The sequence below is a fragment of the Balaenoptera borealis genome (genome assembly GCF_965194805.1).
Source record: "Balaenoptera borealis genome assembly, chromosome: 13".
Classification (NCBI taxonomy): Eukaryota; Metazoa; Chordata; class Mammalia; order Artiodactyla; family Balaenopteridae; genus Balaenoptera; species Balaenoptera borealis.
The window spans coordinates 38,403,378-38,422,146 of NC_138870.1; the positions used below are offsets into that span (position 1 = coordinate 38,403,378).

Genomic DNA, 18,769 nt, shown 5'->3' on the forward strand with positions numbered 1-18,769 from the left:
TCTATTTTATATATAGTAGTGTGTATATGTCCTAATTTATCCCGCCCACCCTTTCCCCTTTGGTAACCGTAAGCCTGTTTTCTGTGTCTTGTCTAGCTTTAAATACTCTTAAAGTTTACTGGTTTTAAAGAGCTGAAATTGGAAATAAAAGAATTGGGTGGTAGCCTCAGCCTGGTACACTCATGTGTCTGTTTTTCTGGCCCCTCAGCACCCTGGCTGGGAAAGGTCTCAGGCCAAGTCACACTGTTTAGCTGCTCTGTGGTGGAAAAGAGGAAAGGAGGGACAAGTATCAGTTTGTATATGTTTAGCAAAAAGATACATCTTCTCAAAAGTGTGAAGAAAATGGGAAACGGGTGGCGGTAAAATAAGGTGATTTGTATAGTACTAACTGATGCTGAATGAAGAGAAGAATTAATCACATTTAATGATTAAGGGGTTCCACCAAATGACTGCAAAATGCAACCTCCCCATGACTTTTAATGGAAAAAAATTGCAAAGTATTACTTATCAGTTAAAAAAATATTCCGATTCTTTTTTTTTTTTTTTTTATTCCGATTCTTAAACGACAACATTCACATAAGCAGTCTGACCAGCTGTGTGAGAAACACAAACTCAGGCCTTTCCTTAGAGCAAATTAAAACAATTCTATCCAAATCCCTAAGGTAATAGAGATTGTTGTAAACTGTATTAGGTCTGTGTTCTGCCATTATGACTTTGTTTTTACGCCATAAGGCTTTTAAGCTTTAAATTAAAGGCTCATTTATTTGTTCTTGTTGCTGGCATTTTTGTTTGTTTTCTTGTTTTTTGCTAGGAGTGAGGGATTATCTTGTGTGGATTTGGGGACAAATACCAATGACCAGTGTATCTTTTGTGTGTATCAAAGCATTTTCTGGCATTTGTTTAAGGTTATAAAATGATACTTTCTATAAAGTGATGGGGTTCAGAGAGAAGTCATGAAAATTCATGAAAAGGTGGCAAAGGTAGGATGAGATTTTCATAAACAGTGCTTTGTCTTAGATTTTTTTCTCTTGTTAAATGAACTTTGGTCCTTCAGATAGGCATCTCTGGTTACTGTGTTCATTTCCAAACTTGATACTCCTTTTGCTCATCCAGGTGGGCATAATTCTGGGATAACTGTGTTACATTCATAATGCTGATACTTTCCCACACATTTGTAGAATAATGCTAACCTGCTCAATTTAAGGACTTCTTTCACCAAGAACAGACTATGCTTGCAAAGATCATGTGACCATGCCCTCTTGGTCAAGTAACTAGTTATGGATTTATTTCTCTTTCTCTGTAAACATACTGATGTACCTATTAAAGCTAGAAAATAAACACTTATAAATTGGCACTTTTCAAAAAACTATATTAAAATTTATTTTTCTATTCCACACAGGAAGAATTTAATGGAAAATCTGACTCCCTCTTTTTTAATGATGGTCAGCGAAGAATCGACTTTGTTCTAGTGTATGAAGATGAAAGTAGAAAAGAGACCAATAAAAAGGGTTCAAATGAAAAACAAAGGGTAAGTTTTTTATCCTATTTTCTTTTTATTCCTTATAATATTGTGAAATGAAAAAATAAAGTGCTATTTTTATGTAAGCAATAAAGTGAAACTGGTGTTTGAAATATCATACAACAAACATACCTTCATATTTTCTCTATTCATCATTCCCTCAAGGCATGGTAACAGAAAAAAAGTTTTTTTTAACTTTTTAAAGTTTGGAACAGAAACTTCCTCAGGCTCTTAAGCTGAAGGCGGACTTTCTTCAGAGGAATTGCACTTTCTATCTGTAGAAGAGATTTACATTAAAAGCACACTTGGCGATTTGCAGCTAGGTATGAAAGGAAGCTAATGATTAACAATGACAGCAAGTGTAATAACAACCAGCATTCAGGGAGTGCTAACTCTTGGATGGTCTGTGCATTTTGCATGCATTTTCTCATTTAATCCTGAGAACAGTCTATGAGGTGCCTTTTATTTTCATACCATTCTGGATGACAAACTTGATCCATAGGTTAAACGACTGCCCAAGTTCATGGACTCTAGTCTAAGAACTGGTGGAGCTATGGTTCAAACTCTTGTCTTGAATCTCGAACCTGTGCTCTTGGAACCGGACATTCAAATTCTAATTCTGCCACTGTATTATATGAAATAATTCTAGTTGAGGTAACACTAGCCTCGGATTACAGTGGCTTAATAAAATAAAAGTTTACTTATTGCTCGTGTCAAACAAGTGTGGCATCCCTATTTGGCACAGTGGTTTGGGGGTACAGGCAGGGCTTTGTTCCTTGCAGTCATTCAGGAACCCAGGCTGACACAGAGGCTTTGCCATTTTCAACAGGTAGTTTCTAAGATCATCCTAAGCATCAATAAATGGTAGATGGGATGAGAGAGAGAATGAAGAAAGTACTCGTGCTTCTCTACCTCTTTGGACTGGAACTGACTATATCAGTTGTGTTCACATTCTATTGGTCAGAACTCTGAAAGGTGGAAAGCATAGTTTCTGGCCGGAGAGCCATTTCTCAGTAGGAACTCCATGCTGTGGACGGGGAACATGAATTTTTGGTGGACAGTGGCTTGTCTTTGCTGCAGCTACCAACTGGCTGTGTGACTTGGATGAATTTTCTTATCAGAATCGTATTTTTTTTATTATTTTTGAGATGCCTATTATTTTTACATTTTGACATCTCTGAAATCAGGGTACATCTTAAAAAAGGTGTATCATAATTTCCTTGGCTGCATTTTTTCTTATTGGTACTTAAAATATTGGCTCACTATACAACCAATGACATCTTAGATTTAGGAAAATGGGAATCCCAGTACCTAGTCCAGAGGATTATGGTTAGGATTAAATAAAACAATTAAATTAAATAGATGTTAATTCTTATACCTTCCCTTTTATTTGGGGTTTTCTTTTTTTTTTTTTTTTTTAAAGTCTTTATTGAATTTGTTACAATATTGCTTCTGTTTTATGTTTTGATTTCTTGGCCCTGAGGCATGTGGGATCTTAGTTCCCCGACCAGGGATCGAACCTGCACCATCTACATTGGAAGGCGAAGTCTTAACCACTGGACCACCAGGGAAGTCCCTGGGGTTTTCTTAAATGCACTGGTATGAAAAGGCATCACTCTCCTGTTTTTATATAATTTTATCACTAGAGGAAACTAGCTTACAGTATTTTATCATTTTCCTGTGGACACGAAGGTATCTTCTGTGCAGTCATGGTCACCATCATCAAATATTTATTAGGCATCCATATGCCAATGGAACAGAATTGAGCGCTATATAAAGTAAGTTAAACAAACCTAATCCATTAAAGTATAGAGGAAACAGTTCTAGTTTTAGAAAAGAGCTTCTCTGCCGTGGTAAAGGAGTCCTAGAGCCTCTTACATTATTAATAAGGTCTGCATTTGCTTTACACAGAAACGTAGGTCCTGGAGTAACTCTCATAAATCAAGAGAAAAAAAAATCATCATTAATTTTGGCAATTCCTGAACTCATGGCTTGATACACCATGATGTTGGCTTTTATAAGCTGTGCTTTGAAGTGTTTTGAGTCTGTTTATACATATTACTTAATTTAGAATTCAAAGCTCGGCCTTGGAATCACATTTTTATTAATTGGAAAATCATTTGCGCGTTCCATCATACTCCCTGTCAGGACGTATTCAGGATTTAACATAACGCCAAGGAAAGGCAATTTCAAAATTCTTCTTTCTTTGAGAGGGAAAAAAGAAGTATGTCTAAATCATATTGATTTCCTAAAACAACACCAAGGTTGACTTTGCCAGGGGCTGATCTAAAAAGTATTGTTAAATTCTTGTTTAGAGGTGGAGAAAGATAGAACTGATAGGGCTCTGAGTACTCAAAACATAGAAGAGCAAAAGGCTGCATCTGCACATGAGCAAAATAGAAATTATTTTTCTACACCAAACCTCCAAATATCATGTAACTTTGTCTCCTTATATTAGTGAAAATACCTCAGAACTTCACACCTCCCTTTAAAAAGCATAATCCGTTTACGTTTAGATTACACATGAGGATGATCATAAGTTGTTCCAATAATAAGTGTTCGCTTAGCTAGTACTGCTGTCCGTGGCACAGAATCAGTTTGAATGTTTGTTTTTTTTTTTTTTTACTGCAAGTAACAGGAAAACCAAACTCAAAATGGCTTAAATGCTAAAAGGAAATAATAATTCTCTCACTTAAGAAATAGCCCGGACAAAGGAGCATTTCTGAGTTAGGTAATTTATTGGCTTAATGAGGTCATCAGGAATTGAGGTTCATTTCATCCTTCCGCCCTGCCATCCTCAAATGTTGGCTGTTCTTAAACTGTCTTCACTTTGTTACATGATGTTTGCTGCATTTCCAGACATCCAGAGGCAGAAAGAGGGAATGCCTTTTCTCATGGTCCTTTCGAAGGGGGAAGAAAGCTCCCCTCTTCCTTTTACTGTTGATTGTCTGTCACAGGTCTATTCCTAAACCAACTATGGCAAGATGAATGGAATTACCATCATTAGCATAGACTAATCAAGACTAGTCTTTCCTCTCTTGAATCACCTGATCACCCAGTATCTGACAGACCATCAGGCTTTTCTTAGTAATGAAGAAGGGAGAATGGCTGTTGAATAGGCAGCCAGCAATGTCTGGCACAGCACATGATTAAATATATATAAATAGGTTTGCTCTATGTTGTGAAGAGCAAAAATGTTTTAAATAAAACAAATTCCCATGTATTTCTCGAGCTCTTCCTGCTCAGTTTTGTTAGTCATGCTCTCTTCCATTTCCTTTATCCAAGACTGCTAACCAGTGGCAGAACTGATCTATTCTGAATTTCATTTTGTCTGACACTTGACCTCCCTTCAAACAGATGTGTTTATGACCAAGTAATGGTATAATGCAGATGATGGTAAAGAGGGTAGAAAGGTCTAGATAGCGCAATAACAGTATAAGAAATCCTGAATGTGTTATTATTTATCGATATTTACTTTTTTATCAGCAGAATCCATTCCTAAGAGTTGATGGAAAGTTTATTTCCTTGAAGGTGATGAAAAGTTTATATATGGAAGTATAAGTTTGTATTGTATATCTGACCTTAAGAATTCTTTAGTGGATCTGGCCAGTGGAGACTACAGAATAAGAAATTTTCCCAAAAATGAGTGTTGAATTAAATTATATGCAAACTTTCAAATTATGTGAGACAACTGACTAATTGGTTACAGGTCCTTTGAGCATTTTTCTTTTTTTAATTTATTTTATTTATTTATTATTTTTGGCTGTGTTGGGTCTTCCTTGCTGCGTGCGGGCTTTCTCTAGTTGCAGCGAGCGGGGGCTGCTCTTCGTTGCGGTGCGCGGGCTTCTCACTGCGCTGGCTTCTCTTGTTGCGGAGCATGGGCTCTAGGCGTGTGGGCTTCAGTGTGGCTCACGAGCTGTAGAGCACAGGCTCAGTAGTTGTGGCGCATGGGCTTAGTTGCTCCACGGCATGTGGGATCTTCCCGGACCAGGGCTCGAACCCCTGTACCCTGCATTGGCAGGCAGATTCTTAACCACTGTGCCACCAGGGAAGCCCCCTTTGAGCTTTTAAAACTGTTATCCATTGTTTTAGATGACTTATCATGAGGCTGGAACTCTACCCAGAAGCTAAATGAGATCTCTTTGCAAATGGTTAAAACTTCATCAAAAAGTTCTAATATGTTGAACACAGTACGTCACTCCATTTATTGAGGTTTTACATACTTTAGTAAAGTTTTATAATAATATCTATGAGGATCTTATACATTTTATTAACTATTATATTAAATTTTTGTTGCTGTTGTCAGACACATTTTAAATTGCAGTTTGTGATTTATTATTGTGTGTGTTAAAAAAGAAGTCTACTGGTTTTTTATAAGTTGTATCTAGTTACCTTGATAAACTTTTTAGTTCTAATAGTTTCTAATGCTTGTTTTGAATTTTCTCAGAAGAAGACCATATGTCTACAAGTGACAGTTTTGCTGTACCTTTCTTTATACTTCATTCTTTTTCTTGTCCAAGTGATATGGCTAAGACCTCTTGAATAAAACCAGTAACATATAGTAGTCACCACTGTATTCCTGATTTTGATGCAAATGGTTCTAAAATTTCACCATTAAATATCACATTTACTATAAATTTTTGGTAGTTTTCTTTTAAAAAGTTAAAGGAGTTCCCTTCTAGTCCTAGGTTGCTGTGAGTTTTTATAATTGGGTTTTAAAATTTATCAAATGCTTTTTTTTTTTGTATCAAGGTGATCACACTGCTTTATTTGTCAGTAAGTCTTATGTGCATCAAGTGTATGATTATTTGTGTTTAATAAGATGATAACTAACAGTATAGATAACTCAAACATCATTCACTATTGACTTTAACATGCAATGTATAATTTTTATAGTCATTATTAGCTTCCTGCTTATGCTAGTACTACATTAACATAGTTTATTTATAATTCATTAAAAAGGATTTGAGGTCACTTACAGAATATACCAAAAATATAGATGAGGAAATAAAGGTGACAGAAATGTAAAAGCCAGAAAAATAAAATGAAGCCATGTGTCAAAGTAATAAACAAAATGATTTATTATTAACCATAAGGTCCTGTTCAGAAGTTAAGAGTTCATCTGCAAATTTGCCTCTGAGTTTCCTAGTAGCCAAAGAAAATAGAGGATGTTGTCAATAGCACGGTTTAAAGTTTCAACACAATAAAAACAAAACTGGTTGTTCAAAAGAAATACAATCTTTCTGGTCTAAAGATCCCCCAGAAAGAAATTTGTCCCATGGGGCCTCCTAAAGGGGAAGGCATGATTGAGTCGACTTAATGTTGCCGTACACTCTCCAAATTGAAAAAATAAAGGGATGGCAGAAGGGGATTATGAAGAATCAGAATAATATAAAAAAAATCCTGGTAATGACATATTTGCTACAAATAGTCCATGAAAAATATTAGGCTAGGTTAAGTGATGATGGCAGCCAGTGTTGGGTGGTCTCACCTTCTCAGATAACTTTTGGTAGGTGTTCTGTCTTTTGTTTTCGGTTATGAAATCAGGTTTAGCTTTAAGTCCTTAAAATTTTAGACTAAAGCAGGGAGCTCTTTATATTTTTATCCCCTTCCTTTACACCCTACTTGCTTAAAACTAAGATTGTAGGTTAAAAGGAATAAATTAAATTAGAATCAGCAGTTTCAAATTACAACTACAAGATGTGTTGCTGGTGTAAGCATATTTGGTTTTATTTTTGAGTACTCAGCACAAGAGCAGTGAATCCGAATCTTGATTCTTATTTCCAAAATGGGAAGTGTCCTTGGGCTCAATCCTTAAAAACAGACAAACAAGACAGTGAAATCCTGAAAAGTAAAATCTGATTATCCCATTTCATCTCAGAAAGATGTGGAGAAAAGAAAATCCTTTTCCAGATTAGTCCTTCTGAGTTAGTTTTGAATGAAGCTGTCGTTTGCCCTGGTCCCAACAGTCACCTGTGTCTCACTTTTTTAAAGGGTCGTCTGTAAAAGGGTGAAGGGTTGGGAAAAATCAACTACACCAAATTCTCAGGCTTGAAGGGGATAAATAATCATAAAAGAAAGCTGCTTATATGCACAGAAAAGATGTGTCCTAAAAAAATAGTATAAACTTGTCTGATAAGAGTCATCTGCTTTGCTTGTTAAAACTAGATTATCTAGGCCCCATCCTGTGCGTACTAAGCCAGAATCTTCAGGAGAGGGGCCCTAGAATCTGCATTTTAAGCAAGCACTCCAGGTTGTTCATATAAACAGGTAGGTTAGTTTGGAAAACATTGCCCTGAAGTGTTTACAGTAGTTTTCTTAGTGCATTGATAACAGATGATTTTTTTCCTTCTCAGAAAATGTCTGTTTTCTAAGTTACCATTTGTTTATTTTTGTAATTACACCAAAAATGTTAATTTAAAAAGAAAAGTTGGAAATAAGCTTCAGGTAAATATTCACTTCCTTTCTATGCTTACCATTTAGGATGCTCGTCTGTTTTCTGTCCCTCGTGAACATACGTCACCTACTTGAGTAAATCCCTCATCAGATCCGTCCGCTAACGTTCAATGTTTTATCACCAACACGTGTATTTAAATTAAGTCCCGATTAAATAATTTATTCCTGCTTACCAAACCTTCTTGCACACATGATATATAAGTAATAAGAAGCACTTTGAGTAATGAGAGTAGTTGTTTTGCACAAATTAAGTACCTTTGGCTTATTTCTCATCCATCTTAGTAGGCATAACAAAGATTGGCAGGTTCAAAAATACAGTGATGGCACCATCAGTATTTTTCCTAACAAAGCTGGAAGAATATTTGAAATTAATCTATTCATATATTTCATTAATCCCTACTGGTTTATGCTGATTTATTATCATCACAGTGTATTTAGTAATCTTACTTCTTAGACATTGCAACCCCTGCTTTTTATGCATAAAAGCTAGGTGACATAAAGCAAATGGTAGAAATTGGTGTTTAAAATCAGTATTATTACTGTATAATTCAAAAGCAAGTCCTTCCCAACAATGACTTTATTAAGCCAAATGAGATGTGTAATCTCAGGTGCTTAGGGGACAGAAAGCTGCCTTAATTATGCCAGTCTGTCCTTTGTGATTTTGATTGCTTTATTCTTTATTTCTCTGACAGCTTTATTAACATCCCAAAAGAAGTATGAATAAAATTCCAGTTTCTGGGGTGGGATAAGTGCTCTTGTCCTTCTCTACTTAAAACCCCCAGTACCATTCTCCACTGACAGTAGTAGAATCATAGGCATCTTTTTGTGATGTCCATAAGTCCTCAATGATTACAGTCACTTTGGATTTGCTAGAAGTAGGTTAAAAAAAAAGATCCAGGTTAAAGTCCCAGTGAATTTGCTCCCCTAGAGATAGAGGAACTTACAGCACCATCTAGTATATGGCTGGGCTTTTTTCAGAGCCAGTGAGTCTGGTTTAGTCATTTTGTGCTGCCAAATACACATCATAGACTATAAACATAGGTTTAGGTTCTTACATGTAAGGGTTCCAATAAGGCACATAGATAATTTTTAGCTAAAAATTGTGTGGCCTCAGATATTCATTTATTCAACAAATATTTATTGAGCAACGGCTATGTCAGGCAATATGCAATATTAATTTTCTTTCATTTTTAACACGGAAGACAGCTCTACCCTAATTTTTTTAAATGTCAAGAACACTGTTACACTCTTTGACATAAACCACAGCAAGATCTTTTTTGACCCATCTCCTAGAGTAATGGAAATAAAAACAAAAATAAACGAATGGGACCTAATTAAACTTAAAAGCTTTTGCACAGCAAAGGAAATCATAAACAAGACGAGAAGACAATCCTCAGAATGGGAGAAAATATTTGCAGATGAAGCAATGGACAAAGGATTAATAATCTCCAAAATATACAAACAGTTCATGGAGCTCAATATCAAAAAAACAAACAATTCAATTAAAAAATGGGTGGAAGACCTAAATAGACATTTCACAAAAGAAGACATATAGATGGCCAAGAGGCACATTAAACGCTTCTCAGCATCACTAATTGTTAGAGAAATGCAAATCAAAACCACAATGAGGTATCACCTCACACTGGTCAGAATGGCCATTATCAAAAAATCTAGAAACAATAAATGCTGGAAAGGGTGTGGTGAAAAAAGGAGCCCTCCTGCACTGTTGGTGAGAATGTAAATTGATACAACCACTATGGAGAACAGTATGGAGGTTCCTTAAAAAACTAAAAATAGAATTAGCATATGACCCACCAATCCCACTACTGGGCATATACCCTGAGAAAACCATAATTCAAAAAGAGACATGTACCACAATGTTCATTGCAGCACTGTTTACAATAGCCAGGACATGGAGGCAACCTAAGTGCCCATTGACAAATGAATGGGTAAAGAAGATGTGGCACATATATACAATGGAATATTACTCAGCCATAAAAAGAAATGAAATTGAGTTATTTGTAGTGAGGTAGATGGACCTAGAGTCTGTCATACAGAGTGAAGTAAGTCAGAAAGAGAAAATAAATACCGTATGCTAACACATATATATGGAATCGAAAAAGAAAAATGGTACTGATGAACCTAGTGGCAGGGCAGGAATAAAGACGCAGACGTAGAGAATGGACTTGGGGACATGAGGGCGGAGAGGGGAAGCTGGGACAAAGTGGGAGAGTAGCACTGACATATATACACTACCGAATGTAAAACAGTTAGCTAGTGGGAAGCAGCAGCATAGCACAGGGAGATCAGCTCTGTGCTTTGTGATGACCTAGGGGGTGGGATAGGGAGGATGGTAGGGAGGCTCAAGAGGGAGGGGATATGGGGATATATGTATGCATATGGCCGATTCACTTTGTTGTACAACAGAAACTAATACAGTATTATGAAGCAATTATACTCCAATAAAGATCTATTAAAAAAAAAAAGAAAAAAACACTGTGATTTACCCAAGTGTAAATTCTACAGAGCAGTAAAGCTGATGATTTCATATTAAATAAATTTAAGCAACCTTTTCTTAAGTAAGCAGTCTTCTCCTGATATGTGCCTGTTTGACAAATATAGCATATATGCTAATTTACTTTAGCTACCTGACAAACCAAGAAAACTTGTTTAATCAATTTTTAAAATATTCCACTAGTTCTTTGTGAATTGCCATGCCAAAGGGAAATAACAAGAACTGTCTTATCAAAGTAACACCAAGGTGATATATTAACATGTTTAAGCAAATAAAAATGTTCTATACTTGATTCAACTATTTAAGTATTTATAGTTAGTGGTAAAATAGAGGGCATTATAAACCAACTCCAAGGTCTACCAATTATCAAGAGATATCAGGTAAATTTTGCAGGAGTTCTTTGTAAAGAACCAAATAAGAACTAAAATAGGATAAATTAGTACAACTTTTCTCTATGGCAGTACAGCAGTACATATTAAAGAAATTAAAATTACATGCACCTTCATAATTGTGAAAAATTAGAAACAACCTAAATATCCAACAATCTGAAATAAAATAATCTGTTTCTGTTTTGTTTTTTTTTTTAAACATCTTTATTGAAGTATAATTGCCTTACAATGGTGTGTTAGCTTCTGCTTTATAACAAAGTGAATCAGTTATACATATACAATATGTTCCCATTTCTCTTCCCTCTTGCATCTTCCTCCCTCCCACCCTCCCCATCCCACCCCTCTAGGTGGTCACAAAGCACCGAGCTGATCTCCCTGTGCTATGTGGCTGATTCCAACTAGCTATCTATTTTACATTTGGTAGTGTATATATGTCCATGACACTCTCTCACCCTGTCACATCTCACCCCACCCCCTCCCCATATCCTCAAGTCCATTCTCTAGTAGGTCTGTGTCTTTATTCCCGTCTTGCCACTGGGTTCTTCATGGCCTTTTTTTTTTTTTTCCTTAGATTCCGTATATATGTGTTAGCATACTGTATTTGTTTTTCTCTTTCTGACTTACTTCACTCTGTATGACAGACTCTAACTCCATCCACCTCATTACAAATACCTCCATTTCATTTCTTTTTATGGCTGAGTAATATTCCATTGTATATATGTGCCACATCTTCTTTATCCATTCATCTGTCGATGGACATTTAGGTTGCTTCCATGTCCTGGCTATTGTAAATAGAGCTGCAATGAACATTGTGGTACATGACACTTTTTGACCTATGGTTTTCTCAGGGTATATGCCCAGTAGTGGGATTGCTGGGTTGTATGGTAGTTCTATTTGTAGATTTTTAAGGAACCTCCATACTGTTCTCCATAGTGGCTGTACCAATTTACATTCCCACCAACAGTGCAAGAGTGTTCCCTTTCCTCCACACCCTCTCCAGCATTTATTGTTTCTAGATTTTTTGATGATGGCCATTCTGACCGGTGTGAGATGATATCTCATTGTAGTTTTGATTTGCATTTCTCTAATGATTAATGATGTTGAGCATTCTTTCATGTGTCTGTAGGCCATCTGTATATCTTCTTTGGAGAAATGTCTATTTAGGTCTTCTGCCCATTTTTGGATTGGGTTGTTCGTTTTTTTGTTATTGAGCTGCATGAGCTGCTTGTAAATCTTGCAGATTAATCCTTTGTCAGTTGCTTCATTTGCAAATATTTTCTCCCATTCTGAGGGTTGTCTTTTGGTCTTGTTTATGGTTTCCTTTGCTGTGCAAAAGCTTTTAAGTTTCATTAGGTCCCATTTGTTTATTTGTGTTCTTATTTCCATTTCTCTGGGAGCTGGGTCAGAAAGAATCTTGCTGTGATGTATGTCATAGAGTGTTCTGCCTATGTTTTCCTCTAAGAGTTTGATAGTGTCTGCCCTTACACTTAGGTCTTTAATCCATTTTGAGTTTATTTTTGTGCATGGTGTCAGGGAGTGTTCTAATTTCATACTTTTACATGTACCTGTCCAATTTTCCCAGCACCACTTATTGAAGAGGCTGTCTTTTCTCCACTGTATATGCTTGCCTCCTTTATCAAAGATAAGGTGACCATATGTGTGTGGGTTTATCTCTGGGCTTTCTATTCTGTTCCATTGATCTATATTTCTGTTTTTGTGCCAGTACCAAACTGTCTTGATTACTGAAGCTTTGTAATATAGTCTGAAGTCAGGGAGCCTGATTCCCCCAGCTCCATTTTTCGTTCTCAAGATTGCTTTGGCTATTCGGGGTCTTTTGTGTTTCCATACAAATTGTGAAATTTTTTGTTCTAGTTCTGTGAAAAATGCCAGTGGTAGTTTGATAGGGATTGCATTGAATCTGTAGATTGCTTTGGGTAGTAGAGTCATTTTCACAATGTTGATTCTTCCAATCCAGGAACATGGTATATCTCTCCATCTATTTGTATCATCTTTAATTTCTTTCATCAGTGTCTTATAATTTTCTGCATACAGGTCTTTTGTCTCCTTAGGTAGGTTTATTCCTAGATATTTTATTCTTTTTGTTGCAATGGTAAACGGGAGTGTTTTCTTAATTTCACTTTCAGATTTTTCATCATTAGTGTATAGAAATGCAAGAGATTTCTGTGCATTAATTTTGTATCCTGCTACTTTACCAAATTCATTGATTAGCTCTAGGAGTTTTCTGGTAGCATCTTTAGGATTCTCTATGTATAGTATCATGTCATCTGCAAATAGTGACAGCTTTACTTCTTCTTTTCCGATTTGGATTCCTTTTATTTCTTTGTCTTCTCTGATTGCTGTGGCTAACACTTCCAAAACTATGTTGAATAACAGTGGTGAGAGTGGGCAACCTTGTCTTGTTCCTGATCTTAGTGGAAATGGTTTCAGTTTTTCACCATTGAGGACAATGTTGGCTGTGGGTTTGTCATATATGGCCTTTATTATGTTGAGGAAAGTTCCCTCTATGCCTACTTTCTGCAGGGCTTTTATCATACATGGGTGTTGAATTTTGTCAAAAGCTTTCTCTGCATCTATTGAGATGATCATATGGTTTTTCTCCTTCAATTTGTTAATATGGTGTATCACGTTGATTGATTTGCATATATTGAAGAATCCTTGCATTCCTGGGATAAACCCCACTTGATCATGGTGTATGATCCTTTTAATGTGCTGTTGGATTCTGTTTGCTAGTATTTTGTTGAGGATTTTTGCATCTATGTTCATCAGTGATATTGGCCTGTAGTTTTCTTTCTTTGTGACATCTTTGTCTGGTTTTGGTATCAGGGTGATGGTGGCCTCGTAGAATGAGTTGGGGAGTGTTCCTCCCTCTGCAATGTTTTGGAAGAGTTTGAGAAGGATAGGTGTTAGCTCTTCTCTAAATGTTTGATAGAATTCACCTGTGAAGCCATCTGGTCCTGGGCTTTTGTTTGTTGGAAGATATTTAATCACAGTTTCAATTTCAGTGCTTGTGATTGGTCTGTTCATATTTTCTATTTCTTCCTGGTTCAGTCTCAGCAGTTTGTGCATTTCTAAGAATCTGTCCATTTCTTCCAGGTTGTCCATTTTATTGGCATAGAGTTGCTTGTAGTAATCTCTCATGATCGTTTGTATTTCTGCAGTGTCAGTGGTTACTTCTCCTTTTTCATTTCTAATTCTATTGATTTGAGTCTTCTCCCTTTTTCTCTTGATGAGTCTGGCTAATGGTTTATCAATTTTGTTTATCTTCTCAAAGAACCAGCTTTTAGTTTCATTGATTTTTGCTATTGTTTCCTTCATTTCTTTTTCATTTATTTCTGACCTGATCTTTATAATTTCTTTCCTTCTGCTGGCTTTGGGGTTTTTTTGTTCTTCTTTCTCTAATTGCTTTAGGTGCAATGTTAGGTTGTTTATTCGAGATGTTTCCTGTTTCTTGAGGTAGGCTTGTATTGCTATAAACTTCCCTCTTAGCACTGCTTTTGCTGCGTCCCATAGGTTTTGGGTCGTCGTATCTCCATTGTCATTTGTTTCTAGGTATTTTTTGATTTCCCCTTTGATTTCTTCAGTGATCACTTCGTTATTAAGTAGTGTATTGTGTAGCCTCCATGTGTTTGTATTTTTTACAGATCTTTTCCTGTAATTGATATCTAGTCTCATAGCGTTGTGGTCGGAAAAGATACTTGATACTATTTCAATTTTCTTAAATTTACCAAGGCTTGATTTGTGACCCAAGATATGATCTATCCTGGAGAATGTTCCATGAGCACTTGAGAAGAATGTGTACTCTGTTGTTTTTAGATGGAATGTCCTATAAATATCAATTAAGTCCATCTTGTTTAATGTATCATTTAAAGCTTGTGTTTCCTTATTTATTTTCATTTTGGATGATCTGTCCATTGGTGAAAGTGGGGTGTTAAAGTCCCCTACTATGATTGTGTTGCTGTCGATTTCCCCTTTTATGGCTGTTAGTATTTGCCTTATGTATTGAGGTGCTCCTATGTTGGGTGCATAAATATTTACAATTGTTATACCTTCCTCTTGGATCGATCCCTTGATCATTATATAGTGTCCTTCTTTGTCTCTTGTAATAGTCTTTATTTTAAAGTCTATTTTGTCTGATATGAGAATTGCTACTCCAGCTTTCTTTTGATTTCCATTTGCATGGAATATCTTTTTCCATCCCCTCACTTTCAGTCTGTATGTGTCTCTAGGTCTGAAGTGGGTCTCTTGTAGACAGCATATATATGGGTCTTGTTTTTGTATCCATTCAGCCAGCCTGTGTCTTTTGGTGGGAGCATTTAATCCATTTACATTCAAGGTAATTATTGATATGTATGTTCCTATTCCCATTTTCTTAAATGTTTTGGGTTTGTTATTGTAGGTGTTTTCCTTCTCTTGTGTTTCTTGCCTAGAGAAGTTCCTTTTGCATTTGTTGTAAAGCTGGTTTGGTGGTGCTGAACTCTCTCAGCTTTTGCTTGTCTGTAAAGGTTTTAATTTCTCCATCACATCTGAATGAGATCCTTGCTGGGTAGAGTAATCTTGGTTGTAGGTTCTTCTCCTTCATCACTTTAAGTATATCCTGGCACTCCCTTCTGGCTTGCAGAGTTTCTGCTGAAAGATCAGATGTTAACCTTATGGGGATTCCCTTGTGTGTTATTTGTTTTTTTTCCCTTGCTGCCTTTAATATGTTTTCCTTATATTTAATTTTTGACAGTTTGATTAATATGTGTCTTGGCGTTTTTCTCCTTGGGTTTATCCTGTATGGGACTCTCTGTGCTTCCAGGACTTGATTAACTATTTCCTTTCCCATATTAGGGAAGTTTTCAACTATAATCTCTTCAAATATTTTCTCAGTCCCTTTCTTTTTCTCTTCTTCTTCTGGGACCCCTATAATTCAAATGTTGGTGCGTTTAATGTTGTCCCAGAGTTCTCTGAGACTATCCTCAGTTCTTTTCATTCTTTTTTCTTTATCCTGCTCTGCAGTAGTTATTTCCACCATTTTATCTTCCAGGTCACTTATCCTTTCTTCTGCCTCAGTTATTCTGCTATTGATCCCATCTAGAGTATTTTTAATTTCATTTATTGTGTTTTTCATCGTTGCTTGGTTCCTCTTTAGTTCTTCTACGTCCTTGTTAAATGTTTCTTGCATTTTGTCTATTCTATTTCCAAGATTTTGGATTATCTTTAGTATCATTATTCTGAATTCTTTTTCAGGTAGATTGCCTATTTCCTCTTCACTTGTTAGGTCTGGTGTGTTTTGACCCTGCTCCTTCATCTGCTGGTTTTTTTTTTTTGTCTTCTCATTTTGCTTATCTTACTGTGTTTGGGGTCTCCTTTTCACAGGCTGCAAGTTCGTAGTTCCCGTTGTTTTTGGTATCTGTCCCCAGTGGCTAAGGTTCGTTCAGTGGGTTGTGCAGGCTTCCTGGTGGAGGGAACTAGTGCCTGTGTTCTGGTGGATGAGGCTGGATCTTGTCTTTCTGGTGGGCACGTCCACGTCTGGTGGTGTGTTTTGGGGTGTCTGTGGCCTTATTATGATTTTAGGCAGCCTGTCTGCTAATGGATGGGGCTGTGTTCCTGTCTTGCTAGTTGTTTGGCATAGGGTGTCCAGCACTGTAGCTTGCTGGTCATTGAGTGATGCTGGGTCTTGATGTTGAGATGGAGATCTCTGAGGGATTTTTGCCGTTTGGTATTACGTGGAGCTGGGAGGTCTCTTGTGGACCAGTGTCCTGAAGTTGGCTCTCCCACCTCCGAGGTACGGCCCTGATGCCTGGCTGAAGCACCAAGAGCCTTTCGTCCACACCGCTCAGAGTAAAAGGGAGAAAAAATAGAAAGAAAGAAAGAAAGAAAGAAAGAAAGAAAGAAAGAAAGAAAGAAAGAAAGAAAGGAAGGAAGGAAGGAAGGAAGAAAAGAAAGAAAGAAAGAGGCTATAATATAGTGAAGTAAAATAAAGCAATTATAAAGCAAAGCTATACAGACAAAATCTCCCCCAGAAGCATATACATATACACTCACAAAAAAAAAGGAAAAGGGGAAAAATTAATATATCCTGCTCCCAATGTCCACCTCCTGAATTTAGGATGATTCGTTGTCTATTCAGGTATTCAACAGATGCAGGCACATCAAGTTGTTTGTGGAGTTTTAATCCGCTGCTTCTGAGGCTGCTGGGAGAGATTTCCCCTTCTCTACTCTGTTCGCACAGCTCCTGGGTATCAGCTTTGGATTTGGACCCGCCTCTGCGTGTAGGTCGCCTGAGGGCATCTGTTCCCCGCCCAGACAGGACGGGGTTAAAGGAGCAGCTGCTTCGGGGGCTCTGGCTCACCCAGGCCGCGGGGAGGGAGGGGTACAGAGGAGGCGGGGCGAGCCTGCGGCGGCAGAGGCCGGCGTGACGTTGCAGCAGCCTGAGGTGCGCAGTGCGTTCTCCCGGGGAAGTTGTCCCTGGATCACGGGACGCTGGCAGTGGCGGGCTGCACGGGCTCCCGGGAGGGGCGGTGTGGAGAGTGACCTGTGCTCGCACACAGGCTTTTTGGAGGCGGCAGCAGCAGCCCCAGCGTCTCACGCCCGTCTCTGGGGTCCGCGCTGATAGCCGCGGCTCGCGCCAGTCTCTGGAGTTCGTTTAGGCGGCGCTCTGAATCCCCTCTCCTTGCGCGCCGCGAAACAAAGAGGCAAGAAAAAGTCTCTTGCCTCTTCGGCAGCTGCAGACTTTTTCCCGGTCTCCCTCCCAGCCAGCTGTGGTGCGCTAGCCCCTTCAGGCTGTGTTCACGCCGCCAACCCCAGTCCTCTCCCCGCGATCCGACGGAAGCCCGAGCCTCAGCTCCCAGCCCCGCCCGCCCCGGCGGGGGAGCAGACAAGCCTCTCGGGCTGGTGAGCGCTGCTCGGCGCCGAGCCTCTGTGCGGGAATCTCTCCGTTTTTCCCTCTGCGCCCCTGTTGCTGTGGGATCCGCGCTGTTAGCCGCGGCTCGCGCCCGTCTCTGAAGTTCGTTTAGGCGGCGCTCTGAATCCCCTCTCCTCGCGCACCAGGAAACAGGGAAGAAAAAGTCTCTTGCCTCTTCGGCAGCTGCAGACTTTTTCCCCGGACTCCCTCCCGGCTAGCTGTGGTGCACTAACCCCTTCAGGCTGTGTTCACGCCACCAACCCCAGTCCTCTCCCTTCGATCCGACGGAAGCCCGAGCCTCAGCTCCCAGCCCCGCCCGCCCCGGCGGCTGAGCAGACAAGCCTCTCGGGCTGGTGAGTGCTGGTCAGCGCCGAGCCTCCGTGCGGGAAGTGCGGGAATCTCTCCGCTTTGCCCTCCACACCCCTGTGGCTGCGCTCTCCTCCGTGGCTCCGAAGCTTCCCCCCTCTGCCACCCGCAGTCTCCGCCCGCGAAGGGGCTTCCTAGTGCGTGGAAACCTTTCCTCCTTCACAGCTCCCTCCCACTGGTGCAGGTGCCGTCCCTATTCTTTTGTCTCTGTTATTTCTTTTTTCTTTTGCCCTACCCAAGTACGGGGGGAGTTTCTTGCCTTTTGGGAGGTCTGACGTTTTCTGCCAGCGTTCAGTGGGTGTTCTGTAGGAGCAGTTCCACTTGTAGATGTATTTCTACTGTATCTGTGGGAAGGAAGGTGATCTCCGCCTCTTACTCTTCTGCCATCTTCTCTCGGGACTTCTGTTTCTGTTTTGTATATACATTCATTTGTAATATATTTTAGATTCCACATATAAATGCTATCATATAGTATTTGTCTTTCTCTGTGTGTCTTATTTCACTAAGCCTAATAATCTCTAGGTCCATCCATGTTGTGGCAAATGGCAGTATTTCATTCTTTTTATGGCTGAGTAATATTCCATCGTGTTTGTGTGCATGCGTCTGTGTATGTATCA

General features: G+C 38.7%; 1 protein-coding gene and 1 long non-coding RNA gene across 3 annotated transcripts in view; one reads left to right on the plus strand and one right to left on the minus strand.

Moving 5' to 3' along the window:
• Window positions 1-18,769, plus strand: part of ANO6 (anoctamin 6) — a 219,760-nt gene that overhangs the window by 120,291 nt on the left and 80,700 nt on the right. For both annotated transcript variants that reach the window (XM_082349376.1, XM_082349377.1), the window contains one exon: window positions 1,400-1,528. In XM_082349376.1, coding sequence (XP_082205502.1) covers window positions 1,400-1,528 — 129 coding nt within the window. The remainder of the gene's footprint in view (window positions 1-1,399; window positions 1,529-18,769) is intronic.
• Window positions 1-18,769, minus strand: part of LOC309608886 — a 542,507-nt gene that overhangs the window by 116,936 nt on the left and 406,802 nt on the right. The gene's annotated exons all lie outside the window — the stretch shown is intronic.